This window comes from Pleurodeles waltl, chromosome 4_2 (genome assembly GCF_031143425.1).
Source record: "Pleurodeles waltl isolate 20211129_DDA chromosome 4_2, aPleWal1.hap1.20221129, whole genome shotgun sequence".
Classification (NCBI taxonomy): Eukaryota; Metazoa; Chordata; class Amphibia; order Caudata; family Salamandridae; genus Pleurodeles; species Pleurodeles waltl.
The window spans coordinates 557,958,188-557,985,149 of NC_090443.1; the positions used below are offsets into that span (position 1 = coordinate 557,958,188).

The 26,962-nt window shown below is 42.2% G+C and overlaps 1 protein-coding gene across 1 annotated transcript in view; it reads right to left on the reverse strand.

Annotated features, from left to right (window-relative positions):
• The window catches only part of LOC138293098 (complement factor H-like), a 595,692-nt gene that overhangs the window by 302,968 nt on the left and 265,762 nt on the right, over positions 1-26,962 (reverse strand). Inside the window, exons 13-15 of the mRNA XM_069232110.1 lie at positions 25,046-25,219; positions 18,151-18,333; positions 13,475-13,675 (exon numbers count right to left, since the gene is read on the reverse strand). Coding sequence (XP_069088211.1) covers positions 13,475-13,675; positions 18,151-18,333; positions 25,046-25,219 — 558 coding nt within the window. The remainder of the gene's footprint in view (positions 1-13,474; positions 13,676-18,150; positions 18,334-25,045; positions 25,220-26,962) is intronic.

Consider the following 26,962-nt stretch of genomic DNA (forward strand, 5'->3'; position numbering starts at 1 on the left):
CCTGTCTAATAACACTGACTTGCAAGATTTTTTGTCAGGAGCGAAGACACCACGTAGGAAGCGTTTCTTGTACGAAGTGTACAATGAAATATGGAAACTTTCCCAACAAGAGGCTGCGGCCCGGTTAAGGCAGATAGATCAGGAAAATTTGAAAAAGGCATTAGCTGTTGTGGATAATGGACTTCACACCCTGTCCGACCGAATTTACACTATAGACAACATTGTTTCTTCTGCTATAGACATTATACGATCTGATATGTCTTCTTTATATCATGGACAAAGTCAGACAAGGTCCGTTATGCAGTTGGGTTGGACACTACAGACACTGAAGGCGGGTCGCGTCCCGTGGCAGCACATCAGAGCCAGGGAGATATTTTTTTCCTTTAATTTGACACAACAACAACAACTGATGGCTAAGAAGGAGACGACTTATGTCATGCTTCACATTGAAAAATTGGAAAGGTTGCCTTTTACCGTGGCCGAGATTCCCTCAGGTGAGTGGTTGATACACGGGGTTATTAATCTGCTTATTTCTACACTACAATTCACTTCTTGTTTAAAACATGTTCCGGTAGGCAGATATGAAAAGCTAGGAGATAGTTACATCCATGAGGTGTGGGAACTTCCCTTCTTGTACAAATGTCTCAATGGCATGAGAGAGGTTTTTCTTAGCGGTAGTGAGTGTGAGACCTTGGTCAGCCATTCGATGATTTGTAAGCATCTGTCCTTGCATGGGGCATGTAATGCCTCGGTTGCGAATTTGGCGTGCTATCTGAAGGGAGTTCCGGTCCCCATGATTAAACGCACATTCCAGGTGCTTTTAACCGGCAGCTACGTCCTCCTCAATGGTGAAGACTGTTGTGGCATGCGGGCCGGAATAGTTTACGTTGTTTCGGTCACCAAGGTCATTACTTGCTGCGGGAATGTGTTGTTTCCCCCCACTACTTTAAGGGAGGTAGCAGATATCTGGCCTCACATTGCTACTTCCAAGGTGAATTTCGACAAGTTAAGTAGACTAAAGGCCTTATTGTTTCAAAAGCATGTGGCCCTTACATCTACGCGCGAGACCTACGCACTTCAAGTGGCAAGGTCATCAGCGGGTATACAGTCCCTGTTAAATACTAACTTTCCAAGCCACTTTGGTGAACTCGTGGGACGTATATTTAATGCATCCAGCACTGCTGGACTGGAACATTTTTTCAAAGCCGTAGGTGTTGGTTTCATCCACACTTTCTCTTCTATATTCGGTTTGATACCTTTGGCTATTCATTCTATTTTTGGAAGCATTTTTGGGGGATTTCCGATCACTTTGGCTTTATTAGCTGGTATATTGCTGTAGTTGGTGTTTTTCCGCAATGGCTGTCCCACCGCAACAAGGACGGATGTGGGAGCTCCCATCAGCGCAGCTGTGTCGTGAACGCATGATGCAGCACTTCGGAGCAACATCCTGGGACATTTGGAGTGTGACTGGTCTCTGTCATTCAGACCGGTTTTGGATTGTGTGCAGCCCGTGTTTCGGTGCCATTGGTGCTCTTTTGAACATGCACTGGACGTCTGTCTCTCACACCAACGCCCCCCAGTGGTTGATGCTGTTCTGTTAATGTTCCCGATGAGGGCTAATTCCCAGACATGCGCGCTGCGGCTGCGTTTGCTTCATGAGGCTAATTACGAAATACCCTTCCTGGAAGAAGTTGATATTAACTGGTTCACGGACAGTGTACGGGATGCAGCCTTGGTTGATTCTGGGGCTTTGGAACACACCTGCTCCTTGATAGTCTTTGGCGTGGATTTTCCGGTCTTGTCATCTGCCGAAGTAGAGAACATCCTGCTTTCCATGACCACCGTTTGAATTGGAATTAGTCTAAATTGACACTGTTACATGAATTTGGCTCATAGCCGCATGCTTATTTTTAAATTTAGGTTTATTGTGCTTTGGTGTCTGCTTGACTTGTTGAAATTCTATAGGGTTTTAGTTAGACTTTTTAACGTAAGGTTTTTTATGCTTCGCTCTTTGAACCACTTTCTACCGACAAGGGAAGGGTGTAGTGTAGCCATTTTTAATATAGCCTTTTGTGTGTTTGCTTAAAGCATTAGGCCTTTGTGCACTTTGTTCTAGATGCATTTCATTTAGCCTTGCACTGTTATTTTTCAATAACCAGTTTCACTGTCTTGTTTTATTTTCTTCTATCATACTGTTTAGCTTACTTCAGCACCGGAGTTCTCAAACAATACATTCTTGCTCGCTCTGTGCTCTAGTCAAGGATACAGTCTGGTACATTGCCGATAGACGTGGTAGGAGTTTAGTCTTTAGGGTTCGTAGAAAGTACACATTCTTACGTAGGGACGTTTCTTAGAACACCAGCGTGATAATTATAAAAACACTTCCTAGTCCTGGTACACGTAAGAGGGAGATTCCGACTAGGGAACCACAACTAGACGCTGACTGCCCTGTTGCAGAGGCTGATCCAGATAGCAGGCCTTTGCTCAGGTATGAGGGTTGATGTCCTCCCAGGGGAACTCGAAAGGCAGGCTTAGAGCTTAACATGCTGTGCTCATAATAAAACTTGGACGAAGGAACGTAATCTAGTAACACTATTATAGCGTTATTCGTATGTTTCACTCTCCTCGTTACTATTTCAATTCTACTGTGTTGTATGGTTCTGGTTATTGCGGCTCACGCCTTGTTAACTAAACTGCAGTCGTTTTTATTAAACTAATCTATAAAAATCAAACTGCCTTTGTCATTTATATATGAGACCACATCGTCTATGAGAGAACTGGTTGGGATCTGAGTGACCACGACTTCCCTGGGAAGCCATAAGATGTCAGGTGCTCGGCTGCCCAATTGTCTCTTTCCTCTGGGAGAGATAAGGCATTGTTAGTTAGCAGGAGCTCAATCCGGATTTGGGGTGACCAAGATCCTTTGTCATGGGTTAGACTTAGTCCCCCACACAGTGAACGATCGGGCCACCCAAAAATCCAGTAGTCTCATTAGGATAATGAGAGCACACGCGACAGTTCCTTTGACCTGTCTATCTGTTACTTGGATAACTGTGGTAATTCTAGAGCTGTTACATGGTAAAGAGCTTAAATCTAGTCTGGCACATTGAGGAGAAGACGATAAATGGGAGACCCTTGGGCCACTGGTAAAATACCACTACTCTTATCGTTTGTTCACTTACCCAGTGAGGTGGGGGCAGCCCTATCGAACTCTTGCTTTTTGTTCAAAGTGCCTTGTGCCTGCTGGCTGCAATCCTCTCTGGGGACAGTGGCGAGTGTGACTAGGGTTGTACACCTGTCAAATGATTACACAAGTGTCCCAAGGTAAGCTCAATGAGGACAGAAACCTCCCACAGAGCAGAAGGGCAAAAGATTGCTTGACTGATTTTGAGTATGAATACAGACCATGAAAGCGGGGTCTCAAGTCCCATCAGGCTTTTTGGGTTTTAAGCAGACGGTGTAAGAAAAGTTACTAAGGGGTTAACTCACTTTTGGTGGCCAATCACTCACAGCGAAAATGTTTTAACCCTTTAATGTTGAGTTTAGGCTATTGTGAGAGAGGTTAGTTTTACCTACTAGTGTTGTGTTGTTGCAGTAGTGATCCTGTTCAGTGCAAGAGGAATTGCAAGTCCAGGCACCGAGCAGAGCCACCTTCCTTACCTGGGCCAGAGTAATATAAGACTGGGGGGATGAACAGTTCATGTAATCCCCCTGTGGGAGACCTGGTCCAAATAGGCCGGTGAAGCCAGTCAGCAGGCAGAGCCTCCTAACTGGCCTAGGACAGGGTGGTGCCTCGCCGACAAACGTTTGCCAGGTTTCAGGATGTCAACCAGTTAGCTTCTCAGTTTTGTACTGGCAAAGTATGGATATGCCAAGTCAGTGAGCCACATCACCTGCTCTCAGCTTTCTTAATTTGAATTACGCCCAACTTTAATACATTTTGTCAGCAGGGAATCCTAGACTGGAAATTTCACTTACAGAAAAAAACTACATTAGCAGAAGTGGTAGCAAAATTAGATAAAGTTGCTTTTAATTAACCGTCAAAATTTCATTAAACTTTCTTGAAATTACATAAATTGCACTTTTAGTATGAAATGTGGGTTGTGGTTTGTGTGACATTTTTATGTGAAGATATACCACATGTAAAGAGTCACATGAGGTACTGGTATAAGGCTCGCTAAAGCAGAAAATATATCACTGTGAGGCATTTTCTACCCACATCAGTCATAATAATTGGGGGTAAATTGTACAGAATTGTGTGATGCAACATTTTGCATAGGTTTCAAATTTGATATAACTCAGACTTTGGGAATTTGATATATTGCACCTGCGTAACTAAAACTTACCCATAAGATTAATTAGCACTACTTTTCAGAGAGGTATGAATTAGCATTTTTCTCTAAATATGTCCTTGTATAGTAACAAATATCAAAACACGCAATATTGACTACAATATTATAGGGGAAAAAAGCCAAATATTACAAACTCTATTTTAAGTAAACTACAATAACATTACATTCTACATAAATCAATAAATCATCTACCTACATTAATTTGTTGTAACAATAAATTAAATTATAAAGACATTAAAAGAAAGTAACATGTCAAATACTTAGCAAACACAAAACAATATGAATACATAAAATTAAACACTAACAAATCCAAAATAACAAAAAATATATATTTCATATTGAAACAGAAACACTAATTAGCATCCATCACAAAGACAAAGAAGTGATCAAATAAAATTCAAATTAAACAGTAACCAGTAAAAACAACCATAAAACAATCTAAGAAATAAAAATTAAATTAATTAAAAATACAATATAAAAGGGGCAGAACATTCTCACACTTACCACACCACAAACACTACAGCTGTAAGAAACAACACTCTGCCCACTGCCAACAGAAAACCAAAAAAGAAAAACTACCTTCATAAGCAATAAAAATATTTTTTACATAGTTGAAAGTAACTTATTTAAAAAAAACATAAAAATACAAACAATTAACCAAACTCACTATTTCTATTCATTTACCAAACTTTAGCTGCTACAGAAAAAGTACAACACCATTTACAATTTACAGACCAACCAATATGACCCACCAATCGAACACCTGGAAAAAAGCACATAAAAAGTAAATAAAATCAAACCACCTCTAAATATCACCTAAAGGTTAACAGTAAAAAAATAAAACTAAAAACCCTCAACCTCAAGAAACTACCCACAAATAAATGGTTAAAATATAAGAATACAACTTTTTTCCCCCAAACAGAAAATAAACCACCTGATCCACATTGAAACGCCTTCCACAGAAAACTGAAAAAAAGAACTGCAATTATAAACAGCATATGTAAGTATAAAATGCAAAACGATTGTTGTTATATTTTATATACATTTGCAAAGCAAACGTAAAATTATTACAATTTATTTAACTATATTATTAAATTATTTTCAGACAGAATGACAGAAAGATAAAATATATAACCTTACAGACGGCTAAACAATCTCATTTGCACAAGGGCTACACTTACAGTCAAGAAAGCACAAGCACTGGGAATGTTATGTGGAAATGTAGAAAATACTACTCTAATGCATTTTACGGGAGGTATACTGAGAAAAATTATGTTGATATTAACATGAGAGAGAAGAACCACCCCTTAAATATCTTCCAAATCAAAGTAAGGCATGTACTTCAAGATTTAAAAGAGTCAAGCACTAGTTCCCAAGAGCCCGCCACTAAAAATCTAGAAGACATAGGGCCTGATTACGAGTTTCAGTGGACTGCCATTATGGAGCCGACACTGCACCAGGGTCCGCAGTGGTCATTGTTGGTGGTGGTGGCACTGGGACCGGTGTGGGTTTTACGACCTGCCTGACCGCCAAGCTGTCCATGGCAGGGACCCTGCCATTAACAGATCAGCAGAAAGGCAGGTAAAGAGCCCAGAACAAGGGCCCCATAGGAAATGACCAAATGTAGGGTAATGCGGGGGCCCATATCGGGCCCCCCTATGCCTCGATGTCTGTGAGTGCACTGTGTCCCAGGCATGACATGGTGCATGGGAACACTGCGCCTGATGTGCTGGCGGCATGGTAGTGTGGCCAGCATCAGCCGTAGGCTCACTCCCATAGCCGATCCATGCTGCTGCTGAAATTCCACTCGCTGACGCACCACCAACCCTGTGGGGAATTCATATTCTGGTGGTTGGGGGACCATTGGCCTGGTGCCCTTCAGCAGACCGCCACCCTGGTGGTCTGGTGGTCCCACTGCCAAACTCTTAATCGGGCCCATACTCCCTAAAGTACCTGACCACATAACAGGTCAGATAACAGCTATTCACACCTTATCATAATAGCATGAACTAACAAAAACACCATTGACACCCCTGCTGCCCCTAGAAGATATGATTATGCATACACAACCTGGGGCTAGACCAGTTAAGTACAATGAGGGTTGGGGTACATTCAAATAATACAAGCAGCGAATGCCTTCATTCACCATAAATCAACACCTATTTAAAAAAAGACATGCAGACTGTTTTCTTATGTCTCCATTAATTCCTACAAAATATTTATAATTATTTAACAATTGAATCAATTTTCAAACAAATCTACAGGGATACAAGAGATTCTTAACTCATATCAGCATGTTCTCTGAGCAGCCATTATTTCCTTTAACATATACAAAGTGTAATTTCACATTCCAATACCATTTTTTTCAAATTATGATAACACATTTCACAAACACCATACTAACTAATCATTACAACATGAACCAAAGACAGGCACTATTTATTGAAAATACATATACAAGCTGTAGTTTCACATTCCAATACCAGTTTTTCAGATTATAACACATTTTTCAAACATATTGGATCAATAATATCAAAAGACTTGGCAGGTACCAACAAGAGAGATCCCTAAGATCTAACCACCTTCAACTTATACGTCTCCCCAGGTTCTCTAAAGCATGTCGTAGTGGTAGGTCATCTACCGTATTAACAATAAAGCTCTGGAATTCCCTGCCAATCAAACTTTGCATTTAGGTAGGTAGCTTTAGGAAGGAATTAAAAACCTGGCTCTTTGATCAAAAGTAGTCAGGTTAATCCAGGTTTCATTCTCAATCTCTGCTTTTTAGAGCCAGGACATTTCAGTTGAAGCAGCTGGGTGCTTTATAAGTTACATTGATTGACTGATTGAATAATTACAACAGGAACCAGAAAATTAATCATTATATATATGTTCACAAAACAGCAGGCTCTGTTTCTTGCAGATTCAATTATTGCCAACTGAACTATTTATGACAATGAGAAAATGGCAAGCCCTTATATTTTACAGAAATTCATACAAAGCACCCTGCCCTTGTGCTATATAGTGTTCATAAGCAAAAAAAGAATTCAATCACATGCTAGTAAGGCACCAAAGCACTCTTCTAGACAAGCCAACACATTTCAATCTTCATGGGGACATCAACTCTTTTCCAAGCTCTTCTTTGGGGCTAGTGTTATTCTCGTGCAAAACAGACACACATGTGCCACTTCCCCTCGGTGTGACCTGAAATCATGCCTATAAATGTTTAGCATGTGCCACCAAATACTTGTCCGGTGAACATAACATATGAACCCTAAATCCATCAATGCTGTCTTAAATTAAACACATAATAAATTTCCCATCACCAAAAATCACCCAATAATTTAAACAAACTCTCACCCAAATCATTGGGCTAATATTCACAGTGGGAAAAAGAGACAAAAGGAGAGATCGATGATTGAACATTTACACATGGTTATAAATAACTATTGCTACTGAAGCACTTGTACGGCTGATACATGGCCATACATTTTCAGACATAGATCTAGAAGATACAAAGGAATCCACAAACCTGGACAGTTAACCACCATACATAATGGTGAACCATTCTGCTTACATTACAACCTAAATAATGACAAATGCATGATTATATTTGCTACAGCGGATAATTTATTAAGACTAACCCAATGTCAAACCTGAATGATGGACAGAATATTCAAAATGTACCCTAAATCATTCACTAAGATATACATCATGCATGGTAAATATCAATACACTAATATACTCCTCATATAAGCCTTGCTACCTAATAAAAAAGTAGCAGTTACTGCAAGCTACTAAACCACATTAGAATGACAACAAACAACTACTCCCCACATAAAAGTATAATCTACTTTGAAGAAGCAATGATACAAACAATACTTACACTGTACCCACACACAGCCTTCAAGGCTGTTATTACTGCTGAAATCAAAGCATTTGGCAACATCTCCAAACATCTGCAGCATAGAATGTATAACAAAGAGACAGTTTATGCCAGTAGGCTAGTGCAAAACAAATTGCACTAGCCTATTTCCTTGTAAAAGAGGTAGTTAACCACTACAATTTACTTCTAGAAAGCCCATTTTACAATCAAAACAAACACAAACTAAGGGCCTAATTTAGAATTTGAAGGAAGGGTTACTCCGTCACAACAGTGACGGATATCCCATCTGCCGAAATAGCAATTCCATAAGATATAATGGGATTTATATTTAGGTGGACGGGATATCTGTTACCATTGTGATGGAGTTACCCCTCCACCAAACTCTAAATTAGGCCCTAAGTCTCCTAATGGACTACTTTGAAGACACTTGGGTTGGTAGACTGCACTGGTCCGGGCAGCGAGGCTAATCGAAATTCAAAATATTATGGGGAAATGTCTACAACAGCACCATGGCTCAGGAAGCCAATACCAACAATATAGTAGAAAGATGACACAATGCTTCCAAGCCACACTACGGAGAACCTAAGCTACACTCTGCAAATTCATGTAAGCCCTACAAAAAAGAAGAGCAAAACTACCAACAACTAAGAATAGAATAATCGGTAACCCAAATTAAACCTTGAATAGGTAAACAGCCAGCAGAATGTATGACATGCTATAATTTAAAGTCAGAATATTTATAAGCAACAAAGGAGTGCACAGCTTTGAATCAATAGAAAAATTCCAATTATAAAACACCTAGCTACCTACACACTAACAAACCTTAACAAAGACACACACCACCACAACTTAAGGATTTTTAAATAAATATTAAAATCTATGTTTATACATCAGTCACAAAAACATACAAATAAAATAGAAAAGAAGACTAAAATAATATGTTCAATAAATAGTTAAAAATCAGCACATCAACAATTACAAAGCACAACATTTGAAAAACACAAAATGGAACCAAGTAAATCAAACATAGAAATGTAGAATAACATGTTGTAGTTAAAACAAATACACATACACAATAAACTACAACAGTTCCCACCCACAAATAAATAAGTACATTAAACATACAGGGCCTGATTATGAGTTTGGCGGTCGACTTTGCCGACCGTCAGACCCATGGTGAGGAGACTGCCATTGAGGTGGCGGTCTCCCCACCAGCCCTATTGCGAGTTCCCCCCTGGGCTGATGTGCGAAAACCAAGGATGCCGTCCGTCAGGCCAGTGGGAAAGGTGCGGCAGCATTGCAGCCGGCTCATAATAGAGTGGATGGCAATGGTGCCACACACAGGGGAGCAGACATGCAGAGCAGACAGTGCACATTTTCATGGTGCTGCGCAGGGGGCCCCCTGCACTTGTTCTCCACCAGCGTTTTCATGGTAGTTGAACTGCCATGAAAAGGCTTGTGGAGAGCAAGGTTGTAATCAACAGGGTGGTGCTAACTTCAGCGCAGCCCTGGTTGATTACAACCTGCACTGCCGTCATCCAATCGAAAATCCTGGCAGGTACGGGGTAGGTTGGTGGTTCTACCCACCAACCTCTTAATGTGGGAGTCAGACCGCCACAACCGCAGAGGTCTGCCCGCCTCCGCAAGTCTTTTGGTCTGTTGACCGCCAGACTCGTAATAAGGCCGATAGTTCTGTAGCTATAGATTTCCCAAAAAGTCCAAAAGCACATGCAAACATGAAAGTAATCCAAAGTCATAAGGAACAATTACAAACATGAAATAAAAGCTCCAGAAAGCCCCAAGAAATAATGTTGATTTACTAGAAAATATAATAATTTCCTTTGAACAAAAAATGCAAAAAACACAGGTCCACAGGTTGACTTCCGATCTGTAAACTTGTTAGAAAAAAAACCAGAATACTCACACAAAACAATGTTCAAATACAACATAAACATTACATTGCAAATATACACAAACGCGGATTATAACATTATAATATGTAAAACAACTCTAGGTAGGCTTAATGCACAACACTACTACAAAACATAACATAAAGACTAACCCTCAACATAAAAACAATGTTATAATTCATATTACTAGTCTTACTTTAACCAATGATCAGCAGTAGGTAACTCTGTCTAGCTCCCAGTAAATCAGAAGAAACAAGACAGGAACAGACTACAAAAGGCCACTCAGGTGTAACAAAAATGGCAGTTAAATGAAAACAAAACACCAGACTATGGGCCTGATTACGAGTTTGGCAGTAGGCAAACCCGACCGTCAGACCCATGGTGAGGAGACCACAGCACTCTCCCCACCTGCCCTATTACAACTTTCTCACTAGGCTGACAGGCAGAAACCAAGGTTCCTGCCGGTCAGCCCAGTGGGAAAGGTGCAGCAGCATTGTTCTCGATTTATAATTGAGCCGGCGGCTGGGCAGAGCAACCCCTGCACTGCCCCCCTGTGGTCCCCTGCACTTGTTCTCCACCAGCTGGCAGAGAACAAGGTTGTAATCAGGAGGGCGGTGCTGACTTTAGCGCTGCCCTGACAGATTGCAACCAAGACCACTGTCAGCCCATCGGGTTCTGGCATTGTGGTGGAGACGGCGGTCGGTTGGCGGGTTTGCCTGCCAAACTTGTAATTTGGCGGTCCAACCGCAGCTGTGAGGCTGGCAGTCCTAGGACCACCAGCCTTGTAATCGGGCACTATTGCCTTATAGATAACAATGAGACTTTGCAAAAAACAAATTAAAAAGTTTACAAAATATGCAACAATGGTATAAAATATGTACAAATGCCATTAAATATCTACAAAAATATAAATAATTATGTTAAGTATAAAAAATTATAATGTAAAAACAAATATAATATAGTACTGCTTATAATACACTCTAAAATGTACATTGAACTTGTTATAAAAAAAAGTATGTGTCTCAAATATATATGGTTAAAAAAAGGGCCATATTTGAAAAAATGTTGGAAAAGACCAACATGTGAAACTATGTAAAAAAAAATATACAACATATTTTGTGCTTCATAAAAGCATGAGAAATGCTGTGAAGAAATTAATAATAAAAACTTTTCATTCCAAATTTTGAAACTATGGGCCTCATTACGAGGTTGGCAGTCCCTGGACCGCCAGTCTCATGGTGATAGTCTGACCACCGCAACTGTGGCGACCCGACCTCCACATTACAACCCTGACGGGCAGTCCCACCTGGGGACCGCTGTCTCCGCCGGGAAAGTGATTCCTGATGGTCTGACGGTGGCCGGAGTTGTATTCAGCCAGGGCAGCACTGAGTTCAGTGCCGCCTGACTGATTACAAGTCAAGTTTCCATCATGGGCAGTGCAGAGGCCCCCCTGTCAGCACACTCAGAATGCGCACTGTCTGCAACAGAAACAGTACACCGACTACTCCCACTACTATTGAAACCACATTTACTATTCCAGCTCCAATCTGAGTCATTTAGGGGAAGGTGTAGGACACTAAGGTGGTCATATTTACTATTCTCATTCCGTTCTAAGCACTTTAGGGGAAGGTTTTGGACACTAAAATGATCACATTTACTATTCCCACTCCAATCTAAGTCATTTAGGGGAAGATTATGGATACTAAGATGAACATTTACTATTCCCATTCCATTCTAAGCCATTTAGGGGAAAGTGTTGTACACTAAAGTGGTCACATTTACTATTCCCACTCCAATCTAAGTCATTTAGGGGAAGATGATGGACACTAACGTAGTACATTTTACTATTACCACTCCAATCTAAGCAAATTAGGCAAAAATGTTGGACACTAAAGAGTTAACTTTTACTATTCCCACTTAATGCTAGACCCCTTAAGGTAAGGTGTTGTGCACTAAATGGGTTACACTTACTATTCCCACTCCATTCCAAACCACTTAGGAGAATATGTTGGACACTAATGGCTGCCATATCATTGGCGCTCCGACTGCATATTATGATGCTGGCGTTCGGACCACGTCAGGACTGCTGCCAACGTGCCCGGATGTCATGGTCAAGCGGGGAAGTGCTGATATTGTCACCACCATTCTGATTACGACTTGCCTTTCTACCAGCCTTTCCATGGTGGGGACCCTACCATGAAAAGGCTGGTGGAAATGCAGTAACAGGGTCACTGGAGGGTACCAGCACTGCCCATGCCCATGACCATGTAATGGGCAGTGCAGAGGCCCCCTGTCAGCATAATCAGAATGTGTACTCTCTGCCATGTGAGACAGTGTGCATTCTGAGTGTGCTAGTAGTAGAAATAGTGCTGCTGCATTGGCCTCTGCTCTCCCAGCCCAGCAGTGAGTTCATAATACAGCTGAGGGGAGGCCGCCAGCTTTGCAGCGTCCTCCCCACCGTCATATTGGTGGTCCAGGGGACAGACCACCAACCTCATATTTAGGCCCTAAGTTGGTAACATTTACTGTTACCACTCCAATCTAAGCCATTAAGTGGAAATGTTAGACACTGAAGTGCTTACATTTACTACTCCCACTCCAATCTAAACCAATTAGTGGAAGACTTTGAACACTAACTTGAACACATTACCTCTTTTGAGTCCAATCTAAATGAAGTATTGAGCACTAAATATAACACACTACATATGACATGCGTCCTCAAAAAGAAATTTTTATAATATTAATATTACAAACTATAGCTATTATGAATATTTTATATCAACACTAACGAAAGCAAGCGGATTTTAAAAGGCAAGCCCACAAACCAATGAAAGTGACTGGCTTGACATGGGTGTGGTTAGAAGGCCAAAGAGAGTTTACACCAGGGGACAGAGCGCTTTGCGCTCGCCCCTAAAAAAGAAAACAACAGCTAGACTTGGGCTGTGCAGAGGGCTCTTCACACCTCTGGACTCTGGTGGCACTGCACTTACTACATGGTTGATACTTACGCCCCTGTAGCTTGCCCTGAGCTAAACGTGTTTCATTTTCAACGCAGTAAACAAAACTGTAGCCTGGATTGGAATTTGCAACTATAACCCCATCAAATGATTGCAGTACTATAAAAATAGTTTTGGTTTTAAAAACAAATTTAATTTTACATGCCGTTTATGATATGATTTTCTATTCTTCTATGAAAAATAACAACAAATAGAACATAAATAGCAAACTACTGAAATTTTGCAACTCAAACTTTAATGTTCAGTACGTTCCATTGGTCATGTAAGCTACTTTTAAAAATCATGATTTTAATTGTCACAGACTTTACTTACCTTCCTTGATACATCTGGGATACAGCAGTTTTCCACGAATGCACATTAATCTGAATGGTGCTGATTCTACATGTGGAATGTAGTTCCTTAGGCAAAGAAATTCAACATATTGATCGTGCTCAGTATACAATTTTTCTTCGTCAAACCATCGAAATCTTATGTTGTTTTCAGCCATTTCCTCAGGACTTGCCGTGCATGGTTCTGTCAAACCAATGACACACAATGTACATTGTTATTCATCGGTCTTATCAAATGGATATTCAATTGTTTCATGGGACAGAGACAATATGAAGTGAAATAAAAAAATCAGTGTGTGCTCCCTAATGTCAAATCGCATTCCATTTTGATGCATATGGCATGGACATCATAAACCTGCATCAGAGATAGTGGATGCTATTCTTAGCTTGCTGTTTGTTAATTCTGCCAGGTCCCTTGCTACTCCTGGTCTCAGGGTTGAGACATTGCCAGGTTCAAATAGAAAAACAGGGCTCCACCAGTTATTTTACCATTTGTAGTTTTCACACTCTGCCTTTCCATTGGCATAAAATGACAGATTTTTGGAGGCTAATGGCAGGGTAGGAGGTCAACCTTGGGATGTCATGGTAAAAAAAAAGGGTTGTGTAATGTCAATTCAACTACCGCTGGCACTTTATTGATTTAATCTCCATGGCATTTGGCAGAGAAGCGCCTTTTATTCTTCATGGTGTTCTGCTTCATTGACATCCTCCGTGCTAGGATGCTCTTTTTTAGTTCCTGAACGGTGTCTTTTCCTGAGAGCTTTGCAGCACTGAAGTTGTACTCATCAACATATCACGTTTACTCATTTCAATCACCTCAAAGGTTACATCAAAAATGTTGGGCCTCATTATGAGTTTGGGGGACAGGAAAGTCTGTCTGCCAATTTCCCGACAGTGTGCCACCCCACCAGACCTATTAGGAGTTTCCCACTAGGCCGGCGGGCGGAAACCTCGGTTTCCACCCACTGGCCTAGCAGGAAACAGGCTACAGAATTGTCTCCAGCTTGTAATCGGGCTGGCAGCAATGCTGTAGCCTGCAGGATGCACCAGCACCCTTGCAATATTCACTGTCTGCACAGCAGACAGTGAACATTGCGACCATACTGGGCAGGGAGACCCATGGACTGCCCATGCCAAGTGCATAGGCAGGTCAGGGCCCCCCTGTGGTCCCCTGCGCCTGTTCTCTGCCACCCTTTTCATGGCGGTGAAACCACCATGAAAAGTCTGGTAGAGAATGAGGTCATAATCCGCAGGGCAGCTCTGAATGCAGCGCTGTCCTGGCAGATTACGATCTCCGCCACCGCAAGGCCATCGATCCCGGCGGTGCTGGCGGAACCCTGGCGGTCTGACCAGCAGGGTCTCAATGTGGCAGTCGGACAGCCACAGCAGAGGTGGGCCTGACCACCAACGCGTGGCTGGCGGTCTTAAAACCACCAGCCTCGTAATGAGGCCCCATGTATTTCTACACACTTGGGGGCTCATTATGAGTTTGGTAGATGGTTTACACCATCTGTCGAACTTCCGATGGGAAGGTTGCCGCCATACAGGCTACCTCCCCGCCGGCCTCATTAAGAGTTTCCCACTACATCAGCAGGTGGAAACCTGAGTTTCCGCCTGCTTGCCTCACAGGAAACAGCCTACAGCATGGTCTCCAGTTCATAATCGAGCCGGCTGGAATTTCTGTAGAGCGGAGGGTGCACCAGCAGAGCAGACAGTGAACATTGCGAGGGTGCTGGCCAGGGTCCCACTGTTCTCTGCCAGCATTTTTATGGCGGTGGTACCACCATGACACTGCTGGCGGAGAAGGGGGCTGTAATAACCAGGGCACCGCTGCTTGCAGCGCTACCTTGGTGGATTAGGACTGCCGCCACTTCCACACCACTAGGATCGCTGATCCAGGCAGAGCTGGCGGTTCCCTGGTGGCCCGACCTTCGGGGTTGTGAGGAGGCACTCAGACCGCCTCATTGGCTGCGGGCTGACCGCCATCCGTGAGTCTGGCAGTCCAGTGACTGCCAGACTCGTAATGAGGTCCTAGGTATTTAGGAACATGGACTAAATCTCTGCTCATGGAACCACCTTTTGAATGTAACACTGGAGACTCACAGGTTGCTAGTGGTGAATTCTATACTGTCCATACATCTGCCTAAAAATATGCACAATTCCAGACAAAAACTTATCAAGATGGAGTCTGCTTCCTTTGTCCATACTACTCCCTCTTTGCCATTGAGTCCTCTCTAGCCACTCCTCATATTTTACCAAGTTCTTGAATGCTTTCTCCTACCCCTTTCTTCTCTTCTGTTAAAACACCCCTTCTTCCTCTGCCTCATCCTCACACTCGTTCTCAGCTGTACTATTGAGGCTTATACTGTTTATCCCTTTTTAATGTCCTTTATTCCCTGTACTAACTACACTCATATTAACCAGTTAATTTCCTTCTGGGTCCCCTTTTTTTCAGTGGATGCATCTTATGAACCTGGGCTGGATAAGCCCTAAAGTCTCCTGAGAGTCTGAAACTTTCCACCCAACCCACGCATTCCGCCCCTTCTAATCCCCAGAATTATAACCATGCTGATTTTTCATCTTCATTCTGGGGATGTCTCTCTCTAAAGTTAATGACATAGGGCCTGATTCTAACTTTGGAGGACGGTGTTAAACCGTCCCAAAAGTGGCGGATATACCACCGACCGTATTACGAGTCCATTATATCCTATGGAACTCGTAATACGGTAGGTGGTATATCTGCCACTTTTGGGACGGTTTAACACCGTCCTCCAAAGTTAGAATCAGGCCCATAATGTCATATCAGACTTCTACTCACTAATTATCCTCTGATACAATTAATTTATCTATACTTGGATATCTTGCACTTTATATATTTACCATGATGAAGCAATTTTCTTTCTCTCTTACTTTAACACCATTATTAATTTTAATGGCCTCGGACCTACTCATCCTGAAACCAACTGCAATTATATGCAAGTGGTGCTGAGACAAAATATTGAACCTTGTCCCAAAATAACACACCTTTTCTTCTCCAAAGATGAAATGTTGGACATCCTTGAAGGCCTTGACTACCAAATCCCCTTTTCTAGCTCTGATATCTTTCTGCTCTCTCTCCTCAATATTCCTCTCTTCTGACAATATGGATTATATCATGACTACAACAGTGTAATGGGTCAAAAAACATACAAAAGTTGATAGGTCACTTGTGCCAATGTACGGGTGGTCCTCAGGGTCCCTTGGAGTGGCACCCAAAGGAAATGGCTAGCAGGCAACTGCATTGTCATAACGTTTCATTCCCTGCTTCATACAGAGCCGCATTCGCAGGGCACATATCCTCTAAATTTTTCAACCAGCATAGGTATCAAACACTATAATTATTTTTTACAGGCCAATTCTGGATGTGGGTTGCCAGGAGGTGTTCTGGTGGAAATTGAAAATATATTTCCCTGTGCATTACCTGATCCTCTAGAATATACCATGACCCCTCCCTCACTCCCCCAAGCTCTGAATACGATCCAACTTGCCTGAAATAAAGAGGTTATTGCATTATAGAACAGGTTTGAGCCTCTGTTACTGCTAGATTTGAAAATTTGATGCAAGAATCTATGGCCACATCCCTCATGGGCGTGGTTACTATTATTCAGGGGGACAAAATTTAGTGTGGGAAGAAATAGGGCTTGATTCTTCTTTTACTTGTGTATGCTGTCAAAGACCCTTTCAGGGTTCACTTTACTGTTTTAGGATTTAGAGTGGGCAGATTTTGATAGCAATGTTCACATTATAGTACCCCAAGAAACCACGACTAATGTACTGCTAAACATACATGGTTCCAGCCTTCTGTCATCTAGTGGTCTTGTAACATAGATGTCTGTAATGTTTTTCTTCTACAATTACATGTCTTTCCAAATAGTTTTCCATTTTGTGGCTTTGCTATTGGTTTTTTTAATGGATCCCAGATTCGTCTAATTGAGTACTATAGTCACCATTTTAGTAACTAATTTTCTTTATATTTCATTTCAGTTATCTGACTTAAATTTAGCCCAGCAAGAAAAGAATCCTTTTCCCCAGTCATTATGGGTGACTTCAATGCAAAGATTGTTAATAGATTGGATCCATTGTTGGAACTCTGTGGACCAAGGATTTACAAGTAGGTTGCCTAATGCTAAGAAGGATGGTGGCAGGGTTGACAGTCGAGGGTGTTTTGATCTCATATTTGAAATGTTTCTATGGGATCTCTACTGCCTGCTACTAAAGTATTGCATAGGTCCCCGTTTAAATTAATCTTGATGGGTTGTGACTTATAAAACATGTGGTGAAATAGCATCACCCATCATACAGCTTTAATTCTAAATCCAGGTTGAATTCACATTCTTCAGGAAAGTTTGAGACTTGTCATCACACAAATATAGCTTTACTCATTTGAAACATTTTGTTCAACCATTCAAAGACAGAATGCACAATAACTTACTTTTTGCAAGATACATTTCTTTAACCAGCATTTGAGGATTTTGTTATAAAATAGGCTAAATCACTTAATTTCAAAGCATTGCATTCATTAGTAGATTTACTAAAATTATGGTTTCAACATGGATGTGATCCAATTGATACATGACAAGTTTCCAATAACTGCGTTTACAAAAACATTTTTGTAACTACCTAAACATTCTGGTAGAGTGGACCAAGCTCCATTTATGCAGGTGACTCTGCTGTTTCCAAGCATCTTATGGTAACTTTGACACTTATATTCCACTTTAGATCCTGAAGGATAGGAAGGCTGTGGCATGCCAGTAATATCTCCATTGGGAAGGAATGGGGCAGGACCACACTTACTGCCTTCCTCTGAAATGAAACAAACAAATTACGTCATAAAAATATCACTCAAAATGTGAAATCAACATAGAAGTTGGAAGTTAAGCTAACCTTTATATTTGTGGTCAAATAAAGGCTCCTTGACTTTTAGTGATGTCGGAACAAGTTGAAGAGTCACTTGGCTGTAGTGTAGACCATCTCTCTGCAAGGCTGGTCCATCAAACCTGATGCGCTAAGCAGGAGAACACACACAGGGAACGCCTCAGAAGCTGTATCATGATGCAGTTTTCTGCACTGCGCTATTGCAGAAGAGGTCTGTGAACTTCTTCATGGTGTCTTCAGTGAATACATTAAGTGGAAATATCTCTGAACTGGTGTATGTTTTGATGAACAAAACTTGGAAACTTAGGACATTAATTACCTCATGGTGTTTTCAAGCTCTGCTGTCAACAAAGGTTACTGCATGTCCACAAGACTCCAAAAAGAAAAGAACAAACTTCTGTGCTGGTGCAGACCAGAAAATGATAGGACCCTACTTGTTTCCTGTAGATCAGGATCTAGTTCTGCTAAATGTTGAGAAAATTAGGTGCTTAAATATCACTGCTAATCACAATCCTTGAAGGGGTCAGGTGGACCTTATAACGATGGTGTGCTCTTGTGCACAGGTGTGTGAGCGCGGAACTTTTACTAATAAAATATGCATGTGTATTTGATTATGAATTTGCATAGATATTAGTTAACACAGAAAATAATGTGTGATTTGAAAATGTGCCCACTTGAGTGGCCTTCATGAAATATGTAATGTTTTACTAAATGCGTACTAGTGTTTATTCAGAACGTATTTGAATGCTAATTTTGCAGAAATGTGTCATATTATTAATGATTTAATGCTATGTACTTGCTTGATTAATTGTAGGCCTTAAGTTAGCAAGGTCTGGGCCTAAGTATTGCACAGCCTCATATTAAAATGCAATGTCTGAATAAAAGTGTGAATTCATGTTTAGAAAAATAAAGATGTATTGTTCTAACTGAAGGTTGACCAAACATGTAGCAGTAGCCTTTAACTTTCTCATGAGAACTGCTTGTAAAACCATGCTGTACCTAAAAAGTTGCATTTGTGAGCTTGATGCGTGCGAGAGCAATGTTCCCAGGAACTAACAATGGACACACTAACTGGAGTATGGATGGATACAAGAAAGTTACCTGACGAGTCTGATGATGGGAACAGAAGGAGAAGAACCAATTATCGACGTGTGACAGATAGCTTAGTAATATCATAGATTTCAACTTAAGCTTTAGTTGGATAAACTGAAACGTATGATTTTCTGAACAATGGTAATGTGGGAAGTACTTTAGGCAATTTTGACTTAACTGGACTGCACAGAGGAGAAATAGTCCCTTCCACTTCTTCACTTCTTCATTCTTCATTCTTAGTGTGTTTATGGCTAAATAATTTGATGCTGCCCTTAGAGATTTGCTTTATGGTTCAGATTGCATGGAGACCCCTGTGTCTGAACTATCCCCTTTCACTGCCCTTTACTGATGCAGACCAGGCAGATGTCCAAATGACGAAGAGAATTGCAGCTTGCCGAGCCATACTGTATATAATTCTAGTTATATTATGTATCAACTGCTATTTTGTTAGAGCCATAGTTAGATGTTTTCCAAACTAACTTTGACTAAAACTGTTTTGCATGAAGCCCAAACATGCTATTCTAATCCGGATGCCAGATAGGGACACACTAGAGATGCTGACAACATACTGATTGAGAGAATTAACATTTGTTCATTTGCTGAGACTAAATGTATGCTATATCTAATGCAGTTATTCTTCTTGTTAATTTGTACTGTGATTTTAGAAGGTTTAACTATCCACGCATTAATGAAATTGAGATTCTTTAGAAGATTAGGTCAACCAGTGTATTATGTGTATTTTGAGTATCGCACTCATTCCCAAAACATGCAACACCCCCGTAAGCATACACGCACTCACACACCCCCTCTACATACACCCACGCACACCCCCATGCACCCACACAACACACAACACCTCCCCGCCCCCCTCCCCTAAGGGACGATCGACTTACCTGTTCCGTCGATCCTCCGGGAGGGGACGGGAGCCACCTTTTTAGTGTCAAGCCTGCACTAGCATGCGCTTGCGCATGCGTATCACTTGCGAGATGCTTTAGTCGTTAGAAAAGGGCTCAGAGCCCCGTCCATTTCACGTCAGTGTCTTTCATTGGTTCATGGGCTTACCTTTTAAAATCTGCCTGCTTTCGTTAGTGGAAGGCGTGCATACGTCATGCCTTTTCCGGTGGTTAGCCCTCCTCGAGCGCAGCGACGAAGTACTGAAATCATACGAGGATCGCTGTTTTCCGCCCTGTTTGTGGACTACTTTTTATCTTTTTTCGCAGCGCGATCTCGCTTGGCAGAAGTCGAGCGATTTGCATGACATTGACCCTGTTACATAGTTAATTGCACTTTTGCCGGTTATGCAGATAATTGCACTTTTGCCGATAGGTTTCACTACGAGTGAACTGTAGCAGCACGATTGCGCTCTTTTTTTCCATTTAATGTGGCAAGAAAAGTCCGGTTGGGAGTTTACAACTGCTTATAGTCCCAGAGTCATTGCTCTGCGTTACGACGTCAGATAAATAAGTGACATGGGCCCAGTTGCAATTGTGAATATGTGCTTTGTCTCTTTTCCAGCTTAATGGTGGAGCTGGACCGTGTAGAAAGTGAGCCCTGTGTAAGTCTTGAGGGTCTGAAAGATGAAGCCACAAAGTCATCCGTGGTTGCAGTCCGACTTAGAATAACTGATTAGCGTGGAAATTGGGAGAAATATGGCTGCCTTTTTGTACTGCTGTTCCCCTGCTACTGAGTAATCTGCCTTTTGTACCCTGAGATTTATGCCCTTCTAAGCATTTATTTTCCTAAGAAGTTAACAATGCATTCCTTCCTAGTCCTAGTCATCCTTCGGTCTGCTTCTGTGAAATTTATCGTCATTTTGTGGTGCATCGATTTTCAAATTATGTGTATTTTAAGATGTCTCCTTTCCTCTTTTTATCGAGCAATGTTCTACTTTTCTCAATAACGTGCCACTCCGTTATTGTTCAGTAAATTGTGATAATCGCTCAGAATGTGAGATGCCTGTGTAAAGTGGGAACATTTGCTGTTGGAGTGGCAGGTAAAATTTTGCCTGTAACTATAAACAGGTCGACGGACATTACTGCAGAGACTCTTGCTTTTAGCCGGGCCCCGCTGTCAGCACCTCTTCCCCACTGCCTGCTTGCTGAGAAGGTTTTTACATTGTGCACAGCAGGTTCTGACCCCTTCACCATGAGCCCCTGGCCCCGGGTTTTCACTAACCATGCAGTCAGGAACTTAATGAATGAAGGCATGAGACTGAATCGCTTTCTAAGATGGCAGATTTTAAGCGTTAGGTTTTCTGTCGTAAACCCACCACCTTGACCAGTCTTGTCTTTCCAAGAAAATGTTCTCTGCCTGCTAGGCACAGTCACAACCATAAGACTTTTTAAACTTACGCTCCCCCCCCCACCCGTGGCAATATATAAATAACGTAGCACCGAGTGAAGGCTCAGCTGTAAGCAATGCATCACCTTTTTTTATAAGCTGCATCGCTGCAAGCGGCAATTGAGAACCACGTTATTTGCTACTTGTAACTTTTTAGTTTCATTGCATTCTAAAAACCATAAAATCAGAAATAACATTAATACTTCTCAGCGCTCACAAGTTTAACCAGCACAAACGCCAGCTCTGTGGTAGACAAACTAATAATATAGCCATATTTTAAAGATTGGACCCAGATTTAACAGCGCAGATGAGTCCACAAATGGAAACCTGTCAAGTAAAAATACATTGTCCATCAATAGCCCAAATTTCTGGCATGAACCTTTATTTAAGCCAGCAAGGTTCCAGAATAAAGAAAAAAAATTGATGCAGTATCTGGATACTAAAAACTTTCTTGTTATGACAGCACAAGCTGTGTGTTTGCCAACGATCTAGTGTTAATTTACAGTGGGTTTACAGCTATCACACTGCTCAACTTTGGTTGGCTTTCTTGTCATTCCTATTTGCTTGCTCCATGTTCAAGTGGCTTCCTTTTTAGGGTCGAGCGTGCAAAACGCTCTGTCCCTGTGGAATCTCTCTACAGGCTTCTAACCACACCCATGTCATGCCCATCAGTTTGGTTGGTTCGTGGGCTTACCTTTTAAAATTTGCTTGATTTGATTAGTGAAAGGCGTGCATACGTCATGCCTTCTCTGGTGTTAAGCCCGCCTCGAGCACACCGGCAAACTATTGAAAACATACGAGGCTCCATGTTTTCCGTATAGTTTCTGGACTACCTTTTCTCTTTATTTCGTAGGCTGCGCGATGTTGCTGGGCAGTAGTGGCGCGCTTTGCATGACATCGACCCTGTTACATAGATAATGGCACTTTTGCTGGTAACATAGATAATTGCACTTTTGCTGGTAACCTGGATAATTGCACTTTTGCAGTAACATGGATAATTGCATTTTTGCCCATACGTTTCACTGCGAGCTAACTTCTGTTTCCTTTTGCTTTGCGCTCATGGTGGCTGTCGGATCACTTATGTGAAACTGTATCTTTTCATTTCCTGTGGCAAGAAAAGTCCAATCAGGAGTTTACAATGCTAATAGCTCTAACTCGAGAAAACGCGAGACCCATTGCATTGCAAAGGCTTCTTTTCTTTCTGCTCTCTGCTTGTCACTCGCTTGTTGGTGCTTGGTCATCTTCAGTGCTGTAACTGCTCTCAGCTGCTCGTTTCTGATGGCTGGGAAGTCCTCCCTGTGAGTCAACGGGGCCAAGGCAGGTAATGAGCAGTGTGTCCTTTAAGGAGGTAGGGTGTGTGCTTTTGGAGTCGTGGGATCCGTGTGTAAACAAACTTTGCTGCTTCTGTTTTCTCAGCATGGTGCACCCTTCACAGACGTCGTAGTTCATTGTTCATTGTTTATTTTTTTCTTCTGAGGAGGTAGGTAGCATGTGTGCTCTTGGAGTGGGCGTGCTCGCTTTCATGTTTCACTGTGGCACTAGAGTGTTGAAATGTGAGCTCCCAGATCTCAAGATCGTTCTTCCCCGTCGTCCCCCTGCCCCCTCCTTCACACAGCAGCTGGTCCATCCTACATCATTGAACCTAAATGAACAACGGCATTCCGCTGCTCTTCAGACAACCCCTATTTTCGTTTTCTGAATTCTATTGCTTCAGATGTCGAGCTCTGCAATAAAAGAGGTGCCTCTTTAATTCCCCAGAAAGCCCCGGAACTGCACATTTTCCTGCCTAGGGCGCTCTTCTGAAAGGATTACGTGCCTTTGCTTTGTACATTGACGCCCGTGTAATGTTGCAAGGAGCACCTAATAACGTAACAACGGCCTTTGCTAAATCGCAGAATTTTTTAGGAGGTTACAACCTGCCCTTTCCTCCTAAACACAGAAAGAATAGAAGTTAACAAATCCCATACCGAACGCTCTACATTTTGGTACGGATTCCAAAACTTCTGGAACAGGTAGAGTGCCGACGACTCTGATCAGAGACTGCACGTCCCCATTCATAGTCCGAAGTCCCTTCTCCGCCTCCTGTCGGACTGACACACCCATGCCTTCACTCCCAGGAGTTGGTAAAGTACTGACATGAATGCCAGCCTCACTGCTTGTCCTAACACTGCGGTTGGAATGCAGTTTCTCTTTTGTTGTTTAAAACAAAGCATAAATACTTGTGTTGTGTTCGTCCGTGTCCGCTGTTACTCTTTAGCTTTCTATGGCCAGCTCACCTTCGCTCCCTTTGTCTTGTTTACTTTGGGGGTTGGCAAATAAACAAACCTCACATACAATCTGTTCAGTCTTTTTGTTTCTGGCTATTCTAAGTATGTTTCTGTTTCCTTCATACCTAAGAAAGCATTGATGTACATCTGTGACCATTTACTCTTCCCTATTCCTGATAAGTAATAGTGCAAACAGGACACGTTGGCATTTAAAGCTCTGGCCACAGATAAATAATCCTAAACATACTACCAGTGAAATTGCATCCCCTGACTCTTGACGTCTGTAGCGCTGGTGCCAGACAGACAAAATATCTTATGTAGATGGTCCATCTTGTGACAACTGACAAGCCCATTACCAGGAACAGCAATAAATATAATTGTTGGTGAGAAGTGAGCATAAATGAGTTTGGAGTTAACAGCAAATGTTGCTGCACCCAGAATAATGTGCTGCATGGCTAAATACTAAAAAGGTCCAGAAGACGAGACCTATTGGCTATGCCAATGCTTGTTCTGGTTTTCAGCAATCTCAGACCTTAGAAAGTTGGTAAACCTGGAGTGCACTGATCTAGTGTTACCAGATGACTCCATGTCATCAAAACATTTTCAGTCCTTGGCATTCTTTTTTGACAAATCACAGTATTTAGTTTCACAGATTGATTCATTTAACTGAACCAGGAACACATTTCCCAGAATGTACCAATTTGGTAAACAAAGCCCAGCAATGGAACACAGTGTCCTGTGGGCAGGAGCTGCTCAGTTAACACTGCACTGTTTCAAAGACGAGACAAAAATATCCTCACCTGCTCAGAATGAATCTTTCTCTCCATACTTGGGGCACTGCTTAAATCATAGTTCACATTTGTAATACACTGGCTTGCAGCATGAGGACTTTACAGCGAACAAACAGTATACATTTAGTAAAATAAAATATATCAACATACTTATGCATACAGGTTTTTCCGTCCATTGACCCTCTTCACATGTCACATAGGATAGCTTTTGGAAAACAAATCCTGAATTGCATTTGTATGCGACTCTTTCACCAGACTGATAGCTTTCCCTTGGTCTTTCTACAAATCCATCTTTAACAACTGGTGCAGCACCACATGATGTAGCTGGAAAATAAAATGCAGAGGTGTTTGACACATTTGTTTAACAATCAACAGCCAGTCAAGATAACTGAGTATTTCAATCGCAAGAAGAGATGTTATGCATTTCCAAGTCTTTTCGAGCCAATGGAGTGTCGGCCATCTTGCTTGTTAGATTGTGTTGGGCGATCCCTTTGTGGCAGGATTAGGCTACTGTGAAGAACATGCTGGCACCCGTGTGAGTGTTGCATTTGGCAATCCCCTTTTGCGACCCCCTGTATGCCAGGAGTTGCCATCATAAGGAACGTACAGCACAAAAAACAATCCACTTTGGCCCATGGGGAGGGACTCTCTGAGTTACACCAAAAGTGCCAGGGTTCTGGCTGTCTTTACCCAGCCTTCTTATAGTATTTCTACAAAACATTTTCAGGTCAGGACTGTAGCAGAAGTGCGAGTCCTCCTCTCCAGCCTGTGGAAAACAGGCCAGCTTCATTGTGGGCATTGTGAGCCGCAAACCCCGGGTGGCAGGAGGGAACCACCCTGAAGAGTGGGCCATTGCCCCTGTTTGGAGACCACCCCTGTTCACCAGGAGGGGCCTACTTGTGAATAGCACAATGTCACCCTTGTGAACACTGCATTGGGCGAACCCCGTATGCCAGGAGGGGGCCACCATGAGGAGTGGGCTGTTGTCTGTGGAAGCCTAGTGTTCAGCAGCCCTATGTGCCATGAAGAGGGTAAAACAAGGCTGTTGCCCATGATAAGTTGAAATTGGTGACCCTAGAATGCCTGGAGGCAAGGCTGTTCCCATGAGTCATCTCAATAAGGATGCTCAAAGCACCATAAAATATTACTACTGGAGGAGTGAGAGGATGTCTGAAACAGATGCAGGTTGTCTCAGGACTGAGGAGGCACAATGCATCCCTGGAGAAAGGCTGCAAGAAGTTGCAGAGCCTCTGTAAAGGAAGATTGGAGCTCGCAAAGGCCCACCTTGGTTCTTCAGGTATCTCTGGCTTCCTCTAGGTCAGGTAGGAATTGTCTGGGTCCTGGGGGCTGCGGAGCACTTGAACAAAGTTATGCCTGAGGCACTGGTGAACTCTTAAGGCAAAGTGTAGCAGTTTGGGGTGCATGGATCTAGCATGGGCTGCAACTAGGAGTAGCCTCTCTGATTCAAATTGGAACAACTACCTCTACGAGAAAGGACGGAGGTAGAGAATTTTAACCTGTATAACTCTAACATGCTTGCATTAAAAGGGCTGTGAGGATTTTTTAGTGTGTCAAAATGCTTTGTGTGTTTACATTAAGTATCCTTTTGCTGCTATTGTTTGTATGTTGGGTTATACGCCTCTGCATTCCTAGCACATAGCTCCCCCTGAGGAGCCTTTGACTGCTCGACTCACGCTACCACTGAAAGTCAACCGCTGAGTGGGGTAGTACTTGGCCCAGTTACTCAGGACTCATGGAAAGTCAGGCCTGGGACCTCAGGAGTAAAATGCCTCAACCCCCACAGTTGTGCCTAATAGCTTTTGCTTGCCAGGCAGCCCTCTGAAAGGGGTTCTGACACCAGCTTTTTTTCCCCCCAGCTTGACGGATTGCTTTAAAAAGTTTGATGAAGGTGCTGAGGGGAATCTCTGTTTGTGTGATTGAATAAATGCCTTGTATTTGTGTTTTACAGTGTTGTTATGGTACACAATGCTGTGCTAAATGTCACTGAAGTCAATGAGTCATAAGTGCATTTATTGTAGTGGATATGTTGCATCTCTATTGCATGGT